This window comes from Gymnoscopelus braueri (assembly GCF_963280865.1).
Source record: "Gymnoscopelus braueri genome assembly, chromosome: 9".
Lineage (NCBI taxonomy): Eukaryota > Metazoa > Chordata > Actinopteri > Myctophiformes > Myctophidae > Gymnoscopelus > Gymnoscopelus braueri.
In genome coordinates, this window is record NC_137610.1 from 41,775,530 (window position 1) to 41,797,563 (window position 22,034).

The 22,034-nt window shown below is 42.1% G+C and overlaps 1 protein-coding gene across 1 annotated transcript in view; it reads left to right on the top strand.

Annotated features, from left to right (window-relative positions):
- LOC308091891 (integrin alpha-11-like) overlaps window positions 1-20,286 on the top strand; it is a 53,578-nt gene extending 33,292 nt beyond the window's left edge. The window contains exons 12-30 of the mRNA XM_080437636.1: window positions 109-257; window positions 2,075-2,218; window positions 4,360-4,563; window positions 5,125-5,255; window positions 5,575-5,738; window positions 8,462-8,604; window positions 9,208-9,318; window positions 9,556-9,641; window positions 10,076-10,283; window positions 10,975-11,073; window positions 13,539-13,615; window positions 14,153-14,236; window positions 14,858-14,945; window positions 15,796-15,909; window positions 16,346-16,429; window positions 16,837-16,947; window positions 18,272-18,367; window positions 19,249-19,362; window positions 19,443-20,286. Coding sequence (XP_080293762.1) covers window positions 109-257; window positions 2,075-2,218; window positions 4,360-4,563; window positions 5,125-5,255; window positions 5,575-5,738; window positions 8,462-8,604; window positions 9,208-9,318; window positions 9,556-9,641; window positions 10,076-10,283; window positions 10,975-11,073; window positions 13,539-13,615; window positions 14,153-14,236; window positions 14,858-14,945; window positions 15,796-15,909; window positions 16,346-16,429; window positions 16,837-16,947; window positions 18,272-18,367; window positions 19,249-19,362; window positions 19,443-19,529 — 2,294 coding nt within the window. The 3' untranslated portion in view covers window positions 19,530-20,286. The remainder of the gene's footprint in view (window positions 1-108; window positions 258-2,074; window positions 2,219-4,359; window positions 4,564-5,124; window positions 5,256-5,574; window positions 5,739-8,461; window positions 8,605-9,207; window positions 9,319-9,555; window positions 9,642-10,075; window positions 10,284-10,974; window positions 11,074-13,538; window positions 13,616-14,152; window positions 14,237-14,857; window positions 14,946-15,795; window positions 15,910-16,345; window positions 16,430-16,836; window positions 16,948-18,271; window positions 18,368-19,248; window positions 19,363-19,442) is intronic.
- The last annotated feature ends 1,748 nt before the right edge of the window (window positions 20,287-22,034 follow it).

Below are 22,034 nucleotides of genomic sequence, written 5' to 3' on the forward strand. Positions count from 1 at the left end.
TTGCCCCAACCCACAGGTTGAGAACTACTGATCCAATGTAACAACTCTTGTTTCCTGTCTGTCTGTCTGTCTGTCTGTCTGTCTGTCTGTCTGTCTGTCTGTGTGCAGGTTACTCCCTCAGCAGTTTGATGACACGTGGGCGGGGCCAGCTGTATGTGGGCGGGGCTCCTCGTTTCAACCACACAGGGAAGGTCATCATCTTCACCCTCAGTAACCAAGGCAACCTCACCATCCTCCAGTCACTGCTGGGAGAGCAGGTCAGAGCACACAAACACACACTTTGGGCGGAGCAATGCCCCTTAGGTGTGATATAAGGATAATATACCATGTTATTGTTTTTCGATTTTTTTTACCAAATATGGCAACATGAAAACCATAGACATATCCTAATTAAAAAAAATGTCAATAAAAATCTTAGTACAACACTATTACAAAAATAGTCCCAATTGCCTACACATACGAATTGGTTGCTATGCAACGTTTACAATTAGAATTTAAACCACACCTTTGATACTGTTTGAAAATGTAAAACTACACCTTTTTCATGACACCAGTCACCAAAGCATTTAACCCATATCTGATGCCTTCTAAATCCTAACAGTTTTTTGAAAAACGTATGTTGAATGCTATATATAGCTAAAATCTAAAATGACACAGATGCTTTCCCGGATTGAATAGGTTACAGCTCTGCGTGTCATCCCTGAGCCCTTTAAGGTAGGATTTCCCCCAGAGACTCCGTACGGAGATCAAAGTTCACCTTCAATTTAGCTATGGATTTGACCTTGACCTATTAGTTAGCAGCATGTGGTCACACATAAGCGATTGCAGGGGAGTGGCCAACACCTTCCAAGGCTAAATTAAAAAAAGTTTCAAAGTTGAACACCACCTGAGGCGCATAATGCAAATTAGCTTCACCAATGGAAGCTCTGCCCCATCCATCGCTCACATAGAATGGAAGTAAACGGGAGGCGAATATATAACTTGCGCAAGTGTGATAGTATTTTAATGGGTTTTCTTAGCTGCTGCAATGATATAGAACTTTATAGAGACATTAAAGTCATAGCCATGGTATAGTTATTAATACCATATCTATCAACCTGTCAAATTGTGTGTGTGTGTGTGTGTGTGTGTGTGTGTGTGTGTGTGTGTGTGTGTGTGTGTGTGTGTGTGTGTGTGTGTGTGTGTGTGTGTGTGTGTGTGTGTGTGTGTCCGGTCCACACGTGTGTGACACATGGTCGTTTCTGTGACGATCTAGTTGGCCATGTGCTCCTCAGCTGGCCAATCAATTACTGATTTTCTGTCGCCACCGGCAACAGGCCGACAGTACACAACTGCCAACCACTGGAGAAAAAAAAGAGAGAGAGAGAGGATAATTCCATCCAATTGTAACACAAACGCAAGCATGATTTTATTATATAAGTATTCTTTTCAAAAGCCACAAAAATAGAATAACCTAGTCAAGATGGTAACTGGAACAGTTGCTATATCATTATTTCATTTTGCAACCATTGCTGTTTATCGCATTCATTATATTCCAAATTCCAAGTGATCATAAAACCTTTTTCAGTTTTTCTCAGTTCATCTAAAGTAACTTGGATGGAGAAATGGCAGAGAGAGAAGGACAGGGTTTCTGTCCTGGGAAAGACAGACACAACGCATTCACAGAGAACACTTACTGCATTGTGTCGTGGATGTCATTTTGAAATGACAGAGTGCGTTTGTGATTTGTAACAGGTTTGTAGATCGATGAAACTAAACGCTATTAACCCATTTAAAACCGGGAAACCATCAGTGTCATTTTAGATTTTAGCTATAATAGCACATTGGTTGGCTATTCAAAAATAGCAGATGTACAAGCTCATAGCACGTCACTTTGTGCCACGCTATGAACTTGTAGATCTGCTATTTAAAAAAATATATATTAAAAAATATATATTCAAAGAAACTCTCTCCTCTCCTCTCCTCTCCTCTCCTCTCCTCTCCTCTCCTCTCCTCTCCTCTCCTCTCCTCTCCTCTCCTCTCCTCTCCTCTCCTCTCCTCTCCTCTCCTCTCCTCTCCTCTCCTCTCCTCACAGATTGGATCATATTTTGGCAGTGAGTTGTTGTCTGTGGACATTGACGCTGATGGACAGACAGATGTGCTGCTGGTCTCAGCTCCCATGTTCCTCAGTGGGGGATGGGAGAGAGGGAGGGTCTATATTTACTCTGTCAGACCAAAGGTACACACACACATTTTAACGATGTGTTCATGTCCCCACACACACACACACACACACACACACACACACACACACACACACACACACACACACACACACACACACACACACACACACACACACACACACACACACACACACACACACACACACACACACACACACACTGTCACACCACACCACACAGGACCTACCTTCTATCTCGTCTTCAATCACTCAGACTTTTTCTTCTTTCAACTGTTTTCTCATTCTGTTTCAATCTCTCTCTCTCTCTCTCTCTCTCTCTCTCTCTCTCTCTCTCTCTCTCTCCCCCCTCTCTCTCTCTCTTCTATTCAAAGCTCCATTTGATCAACATCTACATGCTCCCTCTGGCTCAGATTATGGAACACAATAAAATATGTTACCATAATTATGCAGAAAACACGCAAAACTTCATAACCGTATCACCAGGGTACTATGGTCCAGTACAAGCAGTAAATGCATTGAACAAATTAACAATTGGATGTGCCTGAATTTTCTTCATTTTATATTCTGTAGCCAAGGAATAATTATAAAGAAATCTGTGCGGTAATAAAAAAAACACAACCCAAGCCACAAATCTTGGGCTATGCGGTCATGGACTCTGACCTGAATTTCAACAGCCACATCTTGCTACACAATCAGAGAGGGGGCCCTTTTCAAAACCGTAAACTTTAGGTACAACTCACGGCCACAGGAGTGGGCCAATGCTCTCCCAACTTGCTACAAAAATCAATCATGCAAAACTATATAAGTTCTTCTACTTTCTTTTCCACCTTCACATGTGTCTCCACTTCTAATAATCATAAAGTGTTTGCAATATTTCAGCTTGCGGTTTACTTCCGGGATGTATTAAAAGCCAATCATGTGCGAGAACGACAAATACAAAGTCAGCTTACTTGTTGCAGTTCATTCCAAATGCTGCTGCTCCAGTCCTTACTAATACCAAGAAAGTGGATCATATCAAAATGCAAAATACTGTTTTTGGTTTATAAAGCATAGAACCGTTTAGGGCCAAAATGCATGCATTTATGACCTTGTGATACACAAACTTCAAAGGTTGTCTAGGTATGCTTACTGAACCCAGAGTCAGAACTAAATGTGTAGAAGCAGCATTAAAGGGGTATTTCACTTTAAAACCCTTCTGGGTTCATTTTAACGTCTACTCTGGCTTTTGTGTGCACCCCAGGCAGTTTTTAAGTTGCTTGATTCAATTTGATATTTATATCAAATATCTATATATGTGGATGTATAACTAATTCTGCACAATTCTTATGGCTTGTAAGATAGTTTTCTCTAAGTTGCAATATAACACAGCTCTGTTGACACTTGTCTTTATTTACATTTACATACATACATTGTTTTGATTATTTTGTTCCACTTCATGCTTTGACAATGTAAACTCATGTTTTCTCATGCCAATCAAGTCCCTTTGAATTGAATTGAATCCTATATAAACCCATAGAATTTCAAACATTAGACTCATTGAAAACAGACATCCTATAGCTCTGGTGACTGATATTGTCCTTCTAAGGCATGAGGGGGCCGTGTTTTTTCAATTACTTTTTCCTTTCTTTTTTCTTTCTTTTCTTTAGAAGGATAATATCAGTCAGCAGAACCAGGGACGTGTGTTTTCAATGAGTCTAGCATGGTTAAATTGGAGTTTGAAGTTCAATGAGTTTATATAGGAGGGGGACATCATGTCTGATAAAATGAATATCAAATATCTAAATATTGAATCAAGCAACTTCAAAACTTTGTAGGGTGCACACAAAAGCCAGTGTATATGTTAAAATGACCCCAGAAGTGTTTTGAAGTTGATTATCCCTTTAAGTCTTTATGCACAATGCACAACATACAGTATCTGGAACAAACTCCCCCCAAAATTGGAGGTTTGCTACAACTCCAGTTCTTTCAAATCAAAGCTAAAGACCTTTCTGTTTGCCACTACCTGACTGCACTGTAACTTTCTGCTTTATTTAAACTTATTTTTTCTTATTTGCATTCAAATGTCCTCTTATAGTGTGTTTATTTTGCATTATATGCATGCTGTTTTGTGTAAAGCACATTACCTTGTTTGAAATAAACTGGCCTTGCCTTGCCTTCTCTGCCTGTCTTTGCAGAGACCGCTGGTTGCTGAGGGATTCCTGGAGGTGTCAGAGCGCTCTCAGAACTCCCGGCTGGGCTCGGCCTTGACCGAGCTCCCTGACATGAATGGAGATGGGTTGAGGGAGGTGGTGGTCGGAGCACCGCTGGAGGATGACCACCAGGGAGCGATCTACGTCTTCTACGGAAAGAACCGCACCATCCAGCGCCAATACATGCAGGTGACAATCATAATGAATATGAGAACCTGTACCATATTGATAACCCAGTCACCCAATCACCCATCTTGTTGTTGATCGTCACGCCACGCCAAGATTTCACCGCTCATAGTTGTGAAATGGAGTGACAAATAAAACCTCTTTCAGTCTTTGAAACGTAGCTAGCGGGAGACAGAAGGTTTGCTCACACTGCACAAAAATGTGTTATTTATTCTGTCTTTTCCGTCTGTCTGTCTGTCTGTCTGTCTGTCTGTCTGTCTGTCTGTCTGTCTGTCTGTCTAACCATTTAAATGCTATATACAAAGTTGACTGGAGTCCCCCAGGTGTCTATACTTGGTCCCCTCCTTTTTACCATCTACATCAAATCTCATTGCCGAAAACAGCCGATCTACAAGTTCACAACACACACGATGCATTGTGAGCTTGTAGATCTGCTATTTTCGCCAAGTTTCCCCCCCAGAACAGGGACACTAGGGTTCATGTGGCTAATTTGTGTACTGTGATGTTATTATTAATATAACTATTATTATTATTATCATTATTCATCTCTGATTGTCTGTCCAGAGAATATCGGCGTCAGCGCTGTCGTTGGGTCTGCAGTACTTTGGTCGTAGTGTCCATGGTGTGTTGGATGTGAACAAAGACGGGCTGGTTGACCTGGCAGTGGGAGCACTGGGAGCTGCAGTCATCATCTGGTTAGACACACACAGGAGGAAATACACACACACACACGCACGCACGCACGCACGCACCCACGCACGCACGCGCGCGCACGCACGCACGCATGCACACACACACACACACACACACACACACACACACACACACACACACACACACACACACACACACACACACACACACACACACACACACACACACAGTTCATGCTAATGTCTGTGTGTGTGTGTGTGTGTGTGTGTGTGTGTGTGTGTGTGTGTGTGTGTGTGTGTGTGTGTGTGTGTGTGTGTGTGTGTGTGTGTGTGTGTGTGTGTGTGTGTGTGTGTTGTGCAGGTCTCGTGGCATGGTGCGTATTCAGACCAGACTCACCTTTGAACCTGAGAAGGTCAACATCTTCAACAGAGACTGTCGTTATGGAGGAAAAGAGGTGACCTGTATGTCTGCCATCGCCTGTCTGAGTCTGGAACCCAAGACAGGCATAGGACACACATCTGTAGGTAGGTGAACAGACATAGGCCACACATCTGTAGGTAGGTGAACAGACATAGGCCACACATCTGTAGGTAGGAGGACATAGATAGGACACACAGCTGTAGGTAAGTGGACAGACATAGGACACACAGCTGACACACAGCCCCCCCCCCCCCCCGACATATAGGACTGTAGTTGTCCACACCCCACTGAGATCCAATGCGAGCCAGGCAACCTCAGCAGGTGGTCTGGCTTGCATCAGATCTCATTGCAGCCAAGATCTGACTTGAGAGCATACATAAACATACCTCACAGTTAATGTGGCCTGGCAAGATCAAATGCAACAGGTCACATTGAAAGGTTAGGTGTAACAGAAGACTTACAGTACGTTTTAACAGCGGGCGACTCTCGGGCGATCACCGGGCGACATCGTCCAAAAGAGAAAGAAAATCCATCTTTCATCGCCCCCCCGCCCACTTCGCCCTATCGCCAGTAGTCGCCGGCTCTCATAGACATATAATGCACTTCCGGAAAATACTATCCTGAATCGCCCGCTGTTAAAACGCACCGTAATAGTCTGTATGTAGGTAGGTACATAGTCTGTATGTACACTATGTAGGTAGGTACGTATTTAAGTCTTTCTCTACAATTTCGCATATTTTTGTGGAGCGTTCACCTATTTCCGCCAAATTCTCACTTATTTTATTTTAGCCAAATGTTTGCCTATTTTTGCCAAATGTTCACCTCTTTTGACATGCCCAGAAAAGGGACGCTAGGTTTCATGTGGTACGCACAATTCATGTTGAAGGTATCCCTTCAGAATAGAGTGGAGGGGGGGATGTTATTGTGGACACCATGTTTACAAGAGAGAAATGCCTGGCATAGCACAGAATTAAAACCAAGTGAGTGTTCAGTGTTGGCTAGACTACAATGGATAAATCATTTAAACAGGGGACACAGCAACCAGAAGGGGAGGATTTATCAGAGCTCTGTCCCAGAGGCCAACATCCACTGACTCAGACTAGTGTGTGATGTAGTATGGCTTTTATAGCAGGTTATTAGTTTAATAAGAAAGACTTTTCCTGTCACTGTGTAATTTTTTTCCCTACAAAGGCAAACAGCTCCAGCTATTTTTATTATGTTTTAGGGAAAGGGACTTGTTTTCGTGTTCATCAACACAACTATCCGTGCTAAACCATCCACCATACATCCACGCCGCCTGTACCATCAATGCTTTTATTGGGACAGGAGATAAACTTTGAAGTCAGTTTCACCGCTCCGAGAGTAACGGCTGTTCGCTTTATTAGAGCAGAGTCTGTTCCGTGCTGCAGAGTCAGTTCAACAGTACCTTTTGTGAGTCAGTGTGTAGTTTTCTAGTAGCTGTTGTTGTGGTGTGTGTGTGTGTGTGTGTGTGTGTGTGTGTGGGGGGGGGGGGGTTGGTGTAATTGGCTTCAGATGTGTAGGCTGGGACCAGTGGAAACCTCTCTAACGTGCTAAGCCTGCAGGCTCAGGAGACTCCTTACAACACATACACACACACACACACACACACACACACACACACACACAGACACCCCTGTCAATCTTTCTACACAGTAACCTCTCCCGCCTCCTCCCTCCCTTCATCCTTCCATCCCTTCTGTCTCCTATCTATCCCTCCATCCACCCCTCCATCCATCCATCCATCCATCCATCCATCAGACCCCTCATCTGGATGCCATTAGACAGTCTACAGACACACACAGACAGATGCCTGCACATTCATACACATGCATGCATGTAATACACACCACAATTATGAAATACTGCAAGTATTCTTTGTTCCTGTCTGTCTGTCTGTCTGTCTGTCTGTCTGTCTGTCTGTCTGTCTGTCTGTCTGTCTGTCTGTCTGTCTGTCTGTCTGTCTGTCTGTCTGTCTGTCTGTCTGTCTGTCTGTCTGTCTGTCTGTCTGTCTGTCTGTCTGTCTGTCTGTCTGTCTGTCTGTCTGTCTTTCCATTTCTTCCTGTGTCTCAGGTCAGGGCTGTTAGACAGTAGCCTACTTGGTTAGCTGCCTGTAACTAAAGCCCAACCAATGCCAGATTTCTGGGTCCAATGCCGATCCCGATTTTGGAGAGTCCTAGCCCATCGATGTTTTGTCAAATAGAGCAAAATCTTCTAATCAATTTGAAAAACACATATTTTATTAACCACTTTCAACCTGTCATTCCTAGTTTTGTTATTATCGGTAAAACCCGGCCTGGCTCTAGCTGTAACCAACAGTGAGCTCATATTATAGAGTTACACTTGTACTCCACAATATGCCAGCGTGTCATTATTATAAAAATAAAGAAAACAACTCTGTGTCAATTTAATGAGTCTTACCTCAGCCTCCCAAAGCTGTTATAAAGCACACACTCACTTAAGAACAGTTGTGAGTCAGTGTTGCTGCCAGAGAGACAGACAGACTGCTTGTTGGACGGAGACAGGTCGAGGTCTAACAGACCGACTGGGACAGCTGAGAAATACATCACAAGGGCATATTTTCCATAGTTTCACACTTTGTATGCCTATTCTAAAAAGCCTTTCTTGGAGTTGAAGTGTTTTTCATTTAAGTGCAAAGAATGTAAGAATACAGTGTGATGATGTTAGCAACATACAGTACATACATTTTAAAGGTCTCTCCCCCTCTCCTCTCACCCTCTTGAATCTCCTCTCCTCTCCTCTCCTCTCCTCTCCTCTCCTCTCCTCTCCTCTCCTCTCCTCTCCTCAGAGGTATGGTACAGTGTGGTGTTGGATGAGAAGAGGTTCCCAGCCAGAGCTGTTCTGGACGAGTCAGAGAGACAACAGCAGCCCAGGAGACTCACCCTGCAGACTGGACAGCAGAACTGTGACCGCCTGTCTTTCTACGTCCAGGTAGAATAGGACAAGACGAGACTCATTCAGTCATAGGAGGACAATAATTTGGTTTTATCAGACAATTTTACATGTTATCTTGTAAATTGTTGGATTTGGAGGCCAGTCTTGTACATCAAATCAAATCAAATCAATTGTAGGAGTTGAGGCGTTACGTTTCACTTGGTTCCACAGATAAGCAGATCTACAAGAACACCTCACGTTGCGAGGCGTTGTACAGTAGATCTTGTAGATCGGCAATTTAAAATATTTTCATAGTATAGTTTGTTGACTACTTTTGATGCAGTAATGTTCTTTTTTCATTTCATTTCTTTTTATTCTATTTTTTTGGTATTAAAAGGGTATTAAAAGTCTTTAAATTGTCACTTTACTGTCATCTGGGGACCACCCCAGAATCACTGATGTACTGCATGAGGCACCAACTTGGGTGAGCTCATTGAGCTCCATGGTCAATAAGGGACGCAGACAGACAGACAAGCCAGACAGACAGACAGACAGACAGCATACAGTATGGTACAATAAAATACATTTTAGCTTAATCTCTCTCTCTTTGTGTCTCTCTCTCTCTCTCTCTCTCTCTCTCCCTCTCACTCCTCCCAACAGGAGACGACAGATTATGGTCGCCCCATCATGGTTTTCATGGAGACAGGCCTACAGACCCCAGATGAGGGTCCGGTGTTGGACCCAGACTGGCCGACAAGCCTCAGAACCCAGGTCTGGCCTGGTACCTGATTCTAGTTCAAAAACATACAAAATGCTTCTATCATTTCTCCTGCCTTTTGGGACATGAGTGGAAAATGTGTGTGAAACTTAATGTGAAACGTGTATTAGTGTCAACTGTCACACAACCAAGACGTGTCAAGATTTGATATGACTTTCATATGTGATATGACTCCCATCGTGTAATACTTATTCAGACGGAAGTGTTTTGATCCTCGTCTCTCCCCATAGCTTCCCTTCTGGAACGGCTGTGAACAGGAAGAGAGATGTGTGCCTGACCTTATCCTGCAAACACGCACTGACCTGCTGAAAGTCAGGTCTGACACACACACACACACACACACACACGCACACGCACACGCACACACACACACACACACACACACACACACACACACACACACACACACACACACACACATTTTGTTACTCACAGGTGGAAACCTTGTATGTCCAAAATTAAAAAAGAACCTGTATTCCAATGGATCGTTAAGTTATTATTTAGTCACAAGCTCTTGTTAATACTGTTAATAATACGGCAGACCTAACTACTTTAACTTTGACTTTCAAAATGTTTCCAAATCAGCGTGATGTACAAGCTCACAACATACACATTCATTTACAAAGAAACATAAAAAGCTGAAATATGGAGATACACGCGGTTTCTGCCCGATGGCAACGATACATGTTTCATCCACATGTTATCTTAGTATAGTGTTAATGGTTCCTCTCCTCTCCTCTATGATCCCAGACAGTTCTGTAGTGTGAAGGAGGAGAGAGCTGGCTGGTCTCTGTGTGGCCACCAGGGGGCGTCCCTGGACTCCGGGTACGTGGTGGAGGCCGGGCGGAGGAGGGTGGTGGTGTACGCTAGCTTGGAGAACCAGGGAGAGAACGCCTACAGAGCCACACTGAACATCAGCTACTCCACCAACCTAGCCTTCTCTTCTCTCATCGTCAAGGTACAGGAGGAGGAGCCAGTCATGGAGGGGTGGAGTCAAGGGGTAGTGGTACCAGACCCACAGAGAGAGAGTTCCTTCACGCTTTGATCTCGGGCTGCTATGGGCTGTAGTTCCAAAGATTGGAACTTCCTCATAGAGATAGACAGAGCATTTTTGCATTCCATTCTTACAATGGGAGTCTATGCTAGTGTCGTCACTCGCATACTAGATCACGCTGAGTGGTACTATGGGCATGTATAGTGCACACACACCTACACTGTTCCCAAATTATTTTGGGGTCCCCAGATGTTTTCTCACTCAACAGTAAACCAACCAACATATAGTATAAGTGTATACAGGGTATATGCACATTTCTAAAGTTATAATTTAATTTAATTTAATTTAACACCTTTTTAATAACAAATTGCCCATTAATTGTCAAATATTACGTAAAAAAAGAGGCAAACATTGTGAAATATTCTCACAATATTTATCTGTGGAACTAAATGTAATGCCTACAATTCCAAGTGCTTGTCAGGGTGGGGGGTCCCCAGTTCAAATATCATTATGATTATTTTGGGGGTGTCGTGGCCTGAAAAGTTTGGGAACCCTTGCTGTAGGTACTAATGCTAATAATAATGATAATAATAATGATAATATTTTATTTATATAGCACCTTTCATGACATTAAATGCAGCTCCTCTCCACACAGGACCAATCAGATATTCAGATGGAGTGTCACAATGTGGAGAGACGGCCTAATCAGAAGATGTGTAATATCAGCACTCCCTTCTTGAAGTCGTTAGCCCAGGTAAGGACCAGTACATTCATCATAACAATACATATTGAAGTTAACCACTTTCTCTTTTTTTCGCCACTTATTTTTTATTGAAAAAGGATTTCAAGAAAACAAACATAAGGGTACAAACAAAAAAGAAAGACATGACAAGACCAGACAAAAAGGCTGCATTCTACTCAATTGCTACGGTTATTACTTTAGTACAATGTTGTTGTTTTTTAGGGGTTTGTTTCATACATTGTCCATGGACTGAAGGAAGAAATCCCACTTTTCCCAATTTTGAGTCTGAGTATGAATGTTAGTTTTTCCATGATGAAGTGAACCACTTTCAATCTGGCATCCTTATTCTTTATTTTTTTACACTTCAGCAATTTTCAAAAATGGTTTAAAGTATAAAATAGGGCTTAAGTGGTTAACCACTTAAACTCTCTAGACTTAGTAAACTGGATCCGGGTTGGCTCTAGTCTGTACCGCTTTGTATCAGTCTACACCAAATCTCTTCGCCAAAAATAGCTGATCTACAACGCGCTACGTTGTGAGCTTGTAGATCTGCTATTTTTGGTAAATGTTCTCCCCAGAACATGGATGCTTATTAAACTACAGATCTGCCATTCATAATCTCATGCTGAGATTAGCGCAAACATATCGCATATAAAAACATCAGCACTGAATTCCATTAAATGTATTGGACTAGTATGTCATTAACAGTGTTGCTGTAACGTTTTACAGATTAGGTATTTGACGAAGGACGATTACAGCAGGATAGAATACAATTACTACATCAATTTCTAGAGTTATTACACAATACGACTAATAATAGTTATTAAACAGGAAAAGGAATATGCTTTGAACAGCAGCCATTGACTTGGTGGCTCATTAGCCTAACGACCATTCCTATAAACCTGATCACAGCCCCACCCCTCTCTCTCTCTAGGGCCCCCGAGGGCTGACTTCAGAGCTGCCTGTCTGAAAAGGGTCTGTTTTATTATCTTGGTCCAGGCAGCAGGTTATTACTGGCTGTTCCTTTACAAGGCGTTGGCTGCTGGATGCTGTGGGACGTTAGCCAGGGGCAGACAGGCAGAGCGCTGACTGGAACAGCCTGTCAGCTGGGGGAACATCTGAGCTGTAGAACTTAACAACATTCAATTTGAGTTCCTCCTCTCTGGTTGGAGGTGTGTTGATTTGTGAAATCAGCTGAAATCATATTTTTGGATAGTATAGAAACAATGATACAAGGGGCGTCTGGGTGGTGCAAGGGGTAAAGTTGCTGCTCACCACTGTGTGTGGAGATAGGGGTTTGATTCCTCCACAGTTCCTCCAGCTTGGCCGGGTGCTCCAATAGGCCGTGTTCGCGGGTGGGAAGCCAGCAGGGGAGGGTGATCTCTGTCACTGCACTAGCAGGTTGGTCTGTTCAGCAGAGAGCGGAGTTGGGAAGAATACCAGTGAAACTCCTCACTGTCAGGTGAAAAGTAGTGGCTGGTGACTCCATATGTATCAGAGGAGACATGTGATTGTCTAGCCTGGAAACCAGACGAATCTGCCACAGCTAAAAAAAAAAATTGCCCTGGGCAGATTGGTCTGGCACTCCTCGGTTTGAATTACATTTCGCTCACCCCAGAGTTGTGGGTTGACCAATCAAAGCCCACTATTCAAAGTGTGACATTTTTTGCTGTGACGTTTGAATTGGTTTGTAACAGCCCCTTGGAAATGAATCTTCCACACCAGATTTCCAGACTAATAGACGTTCCAGACTAATATCTACGCAATGATATCTGATGTGATATCTACGCAGTGATATTAGTCTGGCCATGCCAGGTTGTCTACACAGGGTGTAAAGTAGACTCTACAACACCCTCCCCAAAACCAACAAATAGGGCAGTGGTTCCCAACCTTTATAGCCCACCCATCTGAACAGATGGGTGGGCCGTGTGCATTTTCACATTTTCAGAGCATGTTTAGTTTAATGATCAATCAATCAATTGTGTTCTGGCTTAGAGCAATGGAACTAAAGTAGGATGCTTTATGTTCCTATTAATCGGTATCACAATGAAAAGTACGTTTTCAAGGCGTTAAAGAAAAATATACAATTACTTTTAAATATGTTATCAGTTATATTATCAATGAAATCTTAGTGTTTTGACAATTATTTGGAGGCCCACTTGCAATATCCTCATGGCCCACAGGTTGAGAATCGCCGATGTCGGGGATAGCAATGACAGGAACTACATGGGTTAATACATCATGTGATTCACCATAAAGACAGTAATACATCATGTGACTGTTTCTGTATAGTTAGTAATAATAGTAATAAGCCCTTTAACAGTAACTTTTTCCAGTGACAATAATAAATCATGTACAGTAGCTGTTCCCACAGCAACAACAACAGTATGCCATGTGAATGTTTCCATAGCGACAACAGTGTGCCATGTGAATGTTTCCATAGCGACCGTAAAACACTGTGACTGTTGTGTTGGCAGGTGTCCTTCCGTCTGGAGTTTGAGTTCAGTCGCTCCATCGTCCTGGACCATGTACGGGTTGTCATGGAGAGTGGCAGGTGTGTATGTGTGTGTGTGTGTGTGTGTGTGCGTGTGTGTGTGTGTGTGCAGGAGGATCATTTCATCCAGGCCAGGGCCGTTCACTCTTATAATGAGGATGTACAGTACTGTAGACCAACTTTTTTAGTCGAGACCCAAAAGAGATTTTTGATGTCTCCCCGGGACCCGAACTAGTGAAAATAGCCGATCTTGTTTTTTGAGCTTGTAGATCTGCTATTTTCACTAATACTAGTATTTTACCCCTCTAATTAATGGATCTTTTATTACATTTTTATAATTCTTTTGAAAAAAAAGTTTTGTTTTGTTTTTAACTTGTGATGGTAGTGGCAAGGAACAGACGATCGTTACCACACTCCACCAGGATGAGAAACAAAAAATGAATGGGTATTTACTTGCGACCCATACAAATTGGTCCACGCCCCACATATGGGTCCCGACCCGCTGTTTGGGAAACAGTGCTGTAGACCCCCCACTATGTGTTTACCAATGACTTGAGACCTTGTGTGTGTGTGTGTGTGTGTCTGTGTGTTAACCAGTGAGGGGGAGGAGGGTTTCCCAGAAGACAACATCAGCGACCTGCACCTCCCTCTGAGATACCCGGCTGACCTGCTGTTTACCAGGTGAATCAATGTCAACAAGCACGCACACACACACACACACACACACACACACACACACACACACACACACACACACACACACACACACACACACACACACACACACACACACACACACACACACACACACACACACACACCGCCTGCCTATCTGACTGACTCGACACCAGGCACCCAATTCTCGGACGGTCGGACGGTTGGACGGTTCTCGAGATACGTGATACATTATGAAATTTCACTTGACTCAAATAATTGTGATTAACATTTCTGTCATTGAACATTATGAATTAAAAAATTAATTAATTTTAACTATGCAAAAACATAATTGCAATTCGGCGATTATGTCATAATTGTGACAGGCCTAACTGTACAGAGATTAATTTAGCGTCAGAGATCCACAGGGAAGCAACAGGGAAGCCATGCCAGACCGTGTCTTGTTAAAGTTCTCTCTACATCGCCGTAGTCTGCCTGGTTGCCATAGCGTATAATGTGATGTACAATTTCAAAAGACAACCGTGCGTGGTTTGGTGAGACAATTTGAGGGAAAAACAGGAAGTACAATTATCTGGAGGGGAGTACGATCTAATGAGTTAAACCATGAACTCTCTCTCTCTCTATTAGAGACGCCAGCCTTCCTCCTCAGTTTGACATCAGAGCAGGTTCCTCCTCGGCCTCCTGGAGCCAGACAGACTTCAACCTCACCTACCAGGTCAGTCACAACAACACCACCCACACACCTACAACCACAACAACACACTTCAGCTACAGTTCACAGCTTCAACCACCAACACAACCACACCTACTACAACCACAATACCAACCAAGTCCAGTCGAGCAGTGGTTCCCAAACCTTTTAGCTCGAGACCCAAAAGGGGAATTTAATGTCTCCCAAACTAGTGGGAACCAAACTATCGAAAATAGCAGATCTACAAGCTCACAACGTGTCGCGATGCGACGCGTTGTGGGCCTGTAGATCGGCTATTTTCACTTGGCTACTCCTTAAAGGTTTCTTTCTTTTATTTCTCATATATGAAATTATTTTGAAAACTTTTGTTCGATTTTCCTTTTTTTCCCCCGTTAATCATTTTGAAAAAAAAAAAAAAAAAAAAACTGTACAATGACGGTAGTAGTGAATGCTGGGGAGACTACCAATAGTGATTGGCTCTATTGGTTACTATCCATCTAGTGGGCACCACACCGTGCCGTGCAGTCGTCTTTCTGCAGGTTCTAGATATGTTTCCATCATACGCTATGGCTCAGTTTCAGGTAGTACTCATCCCAAGTTTTTTCTTTTCCTAAAATAGCGAATATATAGCACACCTACAAGCTCACACAACGCGTCTGCGGCGTGTGGTGAGTTTGTAGATCAGTTTTATTTCTGTTTTTTAATTAGTTTTTTTTATGACGTATACCTCCTCCTTCAGGCGTGGTTCTGGTTATAATGGAAACGTAAAAAAAAAAACGGGTTCTGGAAAGTTTCAGGTTATGGAAGGTTCTGGGTTCCTTTGTAGTTGAAAAGAACCATGTGTTGATGCTGATCCCTGCTCTCCCTGCTGCAGGTCCAGAACCTGGGCTTCTTCTCTGTGTCAGAGGTCATGTTCTGGGTTGATGTCTGGGCCGTGACCCCCTCTGGGAACCAGCTAGTGAACATCACAGACTACAGCATTGAGCCGGTGAGACCACACTTGTGCTCAAAAACCTTGTATGTCCAAACCCGTTACATATCAGGAAATGGCAAATAGAACCTTACCAATGGATCAAATGTAGTTATTTAGTCATAAACTCTTGTTAATACTTCATTGGTTAAATATTTATAAAACCCACAGACACACGTAACCACTTACGCTTTCAAAAAAGCAAAAATAGCAGATCTATAAGCTCGCAACGCATTGTATTATTGTAGTATGCATTGTACTATTTTCACTAATTTTGTGTGACACACTTGTACGAGGATGTAGGGCATTGATTTACAAAAGACACTCAAAAAGATGAAATATGGAGATACACGGTTTCTGCCTGACAGCAATGATGTGTCAATTTCAATTGAGTTGACATAACCCTTACATGACCTCTCCTCTGTTCCTTCTATTCTATCTCCTCTCCTCTCAGCCTTCAGCAGCCTCTCACTGTGTTGTGCCCGACCAGCAGAGTTCCATTCACACCCCAGAAGACCTGTCTCACCTTTCACAGCTGGTACTACTGAATTCCAACCTTTACTATTCTGTGTATACATGCCTCTGTCTGTTTGTCTGTCTCTCTATTCTTTTCTCTACCTGTGTCTCTCAATGCATCTCTGTCCGTCTGTCTCTACCTGTTTCTATGCATGTCTGTCCACTCCACCTGTCTCTCTACTTTGCTCATTTCTCTCATACAGTACTGTACACAGGCCATAGTAGTTTAGTCACCCTTTAATCACAAAGGATAATGGTACGCAACTCATTGTGACGGCAAAAATGTGTGTGTGTGTGTGTGTGTGTGTGTGTGTGTGTGTGTGTGTGTGTGTGTGTGTGTGTGTGTGTGTGTGTGTGTGTGTGTGTGTGTGTGTGTGTGTGTGTGTGTGTGTGTGTGTGTGTGTGTGTGTGTGTGTGTGTTTGTTGTAGAACCAAAGTAACAGTGTGAGTATAGGTGTTGAGTGCAGACTGAGTGTTCCTGCCTACAGAGAAGTCAAAGTGATGGTCAGAGGACAACTACAACTCCACACTCTACTGTCTGTAAGTCGGTGTGTGTGTGTGTCTGTCTGTCTGTCTGTCTGTCTGTCTGTCTGTCTGTCTGTCTGTCTGTCTGTCTGTCTGTCTGTCTGTCTGTCTGTCTGTCTGTGTGTGTGTGTGCGTGTGTGTGTGTGTGTGTGTGTGTGTGTGTGTGTGTTGTACCAGGTGAGGTTGTAACTGTCTGTCTTACTCTGTGTATTGTTATACAAGGTTATGTTTGTCTGTATTGTTCCATATGTCCATCCGTGACCCAGGTTTATTACTAGCTAACAACATGAGCCCTAGTGTCTCTGTTCTGGGGTGAACAATCTCATTAGCCAATCTACTTCACTGGTTTCTTTGCCTCAAGATGACGTCTTGCTGGCATAAGGGTCAGTCCACGGGCCAATCAGGCGCCATTGGGAGGCAAAACTGGATCCGGAAGTTCTGTGAAATACATTGGACTCAATGACAGCCAGCTGGACCAGCTTGTGAACAAACACTATTTCCTGTTGCCTCCCACAATTTTCGAATGTTTCGGGTCATACAGTCTGGGACTTGGATGCTCTGATCATGATTAAAATATAAAGCGGATATGAAGCCTCCTCCCCACTTCCGTTTCGTCTTTACAGTCGTGCAAAATTATCCTAACATGAATCAAAATCATCTAAGTATATATATCTTGCTGCTTAGCAGAAATGGAAATAAAAAAATTAAATGTAAAGATATTTTCAAATATATTTTCGTGAACGGAAGTGCCAGCTTCTTCTCTCGGATTTTGGGAGATGTAGTTCCAGACTCTATATAGTATTCGGAGATTGTGGAACAGTTGTCTGGCTACGCGAGACTAATGATCGACAGTCTCGCGATACTTTGGCACGTTCAGAAACATACTTTGTGCTCTTTAGATAGGCTACCTCAATAAAATTATACAGTGTACACATCGAAAAGCAACACAGCAGAAAACGATGTCTTCTTTTATTTTCCTGGGCCGAGTATTTTACAAAGATCGCAGTCGTTCAATCGTGTACGTTCATAAGCTGGTCCACCTGGCTCTCATTGACTCCAATGTATTCAACCAAAATTGGCTACAGTTTGCCTCCCTGTGCAACAAATCTGTCCTTAAATACACAGTATTTATAAAAAACAAATAAATACACACATACAAAACAATAATGGTTTAATCCATTGATCAGATCAGAATAGACGTGTAGTCTATTCTGATCTGATCAATGGATTAAACCATTATTGTTTATGTGTATATTTCTGTACCATTGATTTGATTTATATTGTGGTACCAAGTGATGTAATCATTCATTGTCTGTGTGTGTGTTGTATGGTGTACCAGGTGAAGTTCAGATCTCTAGGCATGCTGGTCTCTGCTTCTATCCAGCTGAGTCCCTCCAGTCCCATGTTTCTACAGGAGGACCGGCCGCTTCGACAGGTATCACACAACATCACACCAACAAAATACATTGACACACAACTACAATACAGTACAACACAAGATGATGTATCACTGCTTCAGTTGTGGGAAAAAAACACAACTGTCTCCATCTCTCTCCCTTTTTTCTTCTGTCTGTCCCTCCTACACTGTCTCCCTCTCAGCTTTCCCAACCTGTCTCTCCTACACTGTCTCCCTCTCAGCTTTTCTTCTGTCTGTCTCTTCTACACGGTCTCCCTATCAGCTTTACTACTGTCAAAATAAAGAAAATGCTTTAACAAATAATGCAATAACTCTCCCCTAATAGCCTAATTTCTGTTGCATTTCTGTAGCACATTGATTGACAGTGGAGAAGTATCAGAGATACAACAATGCTGCCATCTGCAGTCCAAAATGTGTATTACAATAATCTTAATGTATACATACTACCATTACCATATACGTAATCTATGTATATTCCATTATAATATAATGGAATATACATAGCTTAAATTGAATAGAAGAATATAATTTTATACTTTATGTTCTTCATCATTCTAAAGTCAGAAAACAGTAAACGGTTTTCAATGCCGTGATGGTCATTTGATATGTTCAGCCATGTGATCACTTTTTCCTTCATCTTGAAAACTCATCACTCAAACATCATAAAACAACCAGAAGAGATGATAAACTCCAGGAAAAATGTTTCTGAACAACATGTTTAATGTCCAAACACACTGTTAAAGCTGTGTAGGTCTGCCTTCACTCCTCTAACTTATTAAGGTGTGTGTGTGTGTGTGTGTGTGTGTGTGTGTGTGTGTGTGTGTGTGTGTGTGTGTGTGTGTGTGTGTGTGTGTGTGTGTGTGTGTGTGTGTGTGTGTGTGTGTGTGTGTGTTATATAGATTGTGTTGGAGATGCGTAGAGAGGATGAAGTGACTATTCCTTTCTGGGTCATACTGGGCAGCTCACTGGGAGGCCTGCTGCTATTGGCCTTACTGGTCCTAGCTCTCTGGAAGGTACTCTCACACACGCACGCACAGTTTAGAATCTGCCTTTTCTTTCCATGCATATTTTAATTATATTTCTAATCTGTCAGCTGGGCTTCTTCAACCGTCGGAGGAGAGAGGAGGAAAAGGAGGAACAGGAGCCAGTGACCAATGGGAAGCCAGCAGCTGAGCTATAAAGGCACCAATTGGCTGTATGACTCTTATAGACAGCCCACTTCACTCAGGGACCCTACAGCCCCAGACAGCCAGACTGTTACTGCCCACCAGCAAATGTTTTAACATTTTAATTTGCATTATTAGTGAGAGCAGAGGAGGAAAGTATAGAAGGAGAGTTCTGGTTTGTCAGGAGAGCGGGGGATGTGAGGTATTTTGTAAAGAGATGAAATGTAGATCATGACAGAGAGAGACTGGACTGACAGTACCTAGTGAAAACTCACTGGGTCATTTTACAAAAATGTTTGCACAGCTTCTAGCCGGCTTTTGCATCATGGAACGTATAGCAGCTCACAAACCAACTTCCACTGTTACTGCAAGACATTTTGAATTTCCCTAGTTGATATCAAGTCTGATTTATTCGCCAAAAATAGCTGCCCTGCAGATGCATTGTAACTTGTAGCCTGTAGATCTGCTATTTTCAGACAGCCAGTGGTGGAAAAAGTACTACATGTTTTTACCTAAGTAAAAGTATAATACTGCAATGTAGAAACACTCTGTTACAAGTAAAAGTCCGTTAATCAAAATTAAAAGTACAAAAGTATTGGCATCAAAATATACTTTACCAAAGGTACTCATTATGCAGAATGTCCCGAATGTCCCGTTTTACAAGTTATCATTATGTGTAAAATGTATTTAAAAAATCTTTTGAAAATAGCAGATCTACAAGCACACAACATGTCGCGATGCGATGTGTTGTGAGCTTGTAGATCGGCTATTTTCAAACGATTTTTTAAAGTATGTTTTGTAATAATAATCAAAATCTACAAAGTATTAGTAACTAAAGTTTTCAAATAATTCTAGTGGAGTAAAAGTACAATATTTGTCCCTGATATGTAGTGGAGTAGAAGTAAAAGTATAGAAAATTGGAAATACTCCAGTGAAGTAAAAGTACCTCAACATTGTACTTAAGTACCGTACTTGAGTAGTTACTTTCCACCACTGACGACACCCACATGCAACTAGAACTCAGGCTTTAGCATCCCATCTTTCAGCTGAACCCATACCTTCAACTCAAAGCACATCTCATTATGTAAAGGATAATGCACAGTGAGAGGACATTGTATGCACATTTGCCTGCTTATTACACTGCTACTTACGAACAAAGTCAATAATTTGACATGAAATATGAATTTAAAGATGATATTATTAGCTTACAAGCTTCCGCTGCCAATAGCAACGTAATCAGAGGCAGAGCAGTGGCCTACAGAATGCAGATTACCTTGATTGACTAATGAGAACCGAGTTTAGAGGATATGCGCATGCTTAAAGTGAATGGCACATCGAGTGGCAAAGCAACATGCAAAGTGAGTTTAACATTGTTTAATGTTGTTTAATGCAATCAGATATGACTTTTCTGTTTGGATGCATGGGCTGTCAAGGCCAGAAAGTATTTTTTTGACACTCAGTAGGCATTCCTGCATAACTTCCGGGTTTGATGATGATGTCACACGCATATCCTCTATTCAACAAAGCTGTGTTATAAGTAATTATATTATAGAGGTCTGTGTAAAACCTAGACAGGTAATGTGAGGATCATAACAGCCAGAGTGACCTGGTACAGATGTTTTTATATGTAAATAAGAGAACTTTATTCTGATAACTGGTTCAGAATACGACACTACCTAAAAATGGCTGGTTTTTAGTATCAAACGCTCCCAAAATGTAAATGTATCTTTATGACGCATTGTATATTAATGTCAGTTTTATATCTGATGCACTTTGGTTGTATAAAGCTGAACTTGAAGTTTGTTTTGTAAATATGCGACTGTACCGTCACCACTAAAAGTTGTCAGAGAATTATTAATAAGGATAGTGGCATTATTGATAGAATGAATCATGTAACTGTGGTGACTGTGTTTTATCAGAGTTATCAGCGACCAACATGACACGGCTCTGTGGTGTCCAACCTGTGGATTTGTCTGTCATATAAAGTTATTTGATATAAAATAGCATCTGTGTACAGGAGTTTTACTTTGATAGAGCATTTGGGATCTCTTTCTACGGCACCCTGCTTCTATACAGTTCTATACAGTTAAACAGGGCTGACATCTTTTCAGAAACTTTGGAGTGAGATCTGATGGTATGAACACTGCAATTTCTTTTGTGGCCTGTTCGGGGTCGCCACCGCACGCCAAAGACATTTTTTTTAAAATATATTTTTTGTAAACAAGAATAGTTGCCTACAAATATTTGACTAAGATTCAAGGCTGACATTGTGAGCTTTTTCAATCTTTCTTCCAGGAGTTGTCTCTAAACACTCGTTCTCTAATTAAATACTTAAAAAATGACTACACAGGTTTGTTAAAACTTTGCAAGAGAGCACAAAAGCACTGAAAACAGAGGCTCAAATTAGATCAAAACGGTATGTTACTTTAATAAATAAAAGCCCTGGTCAGTGGTCCTTAAAATGCAATACTACCAATACAACCAATAAAAGTATCTAACACTTCTAGGGCGCCAACTAA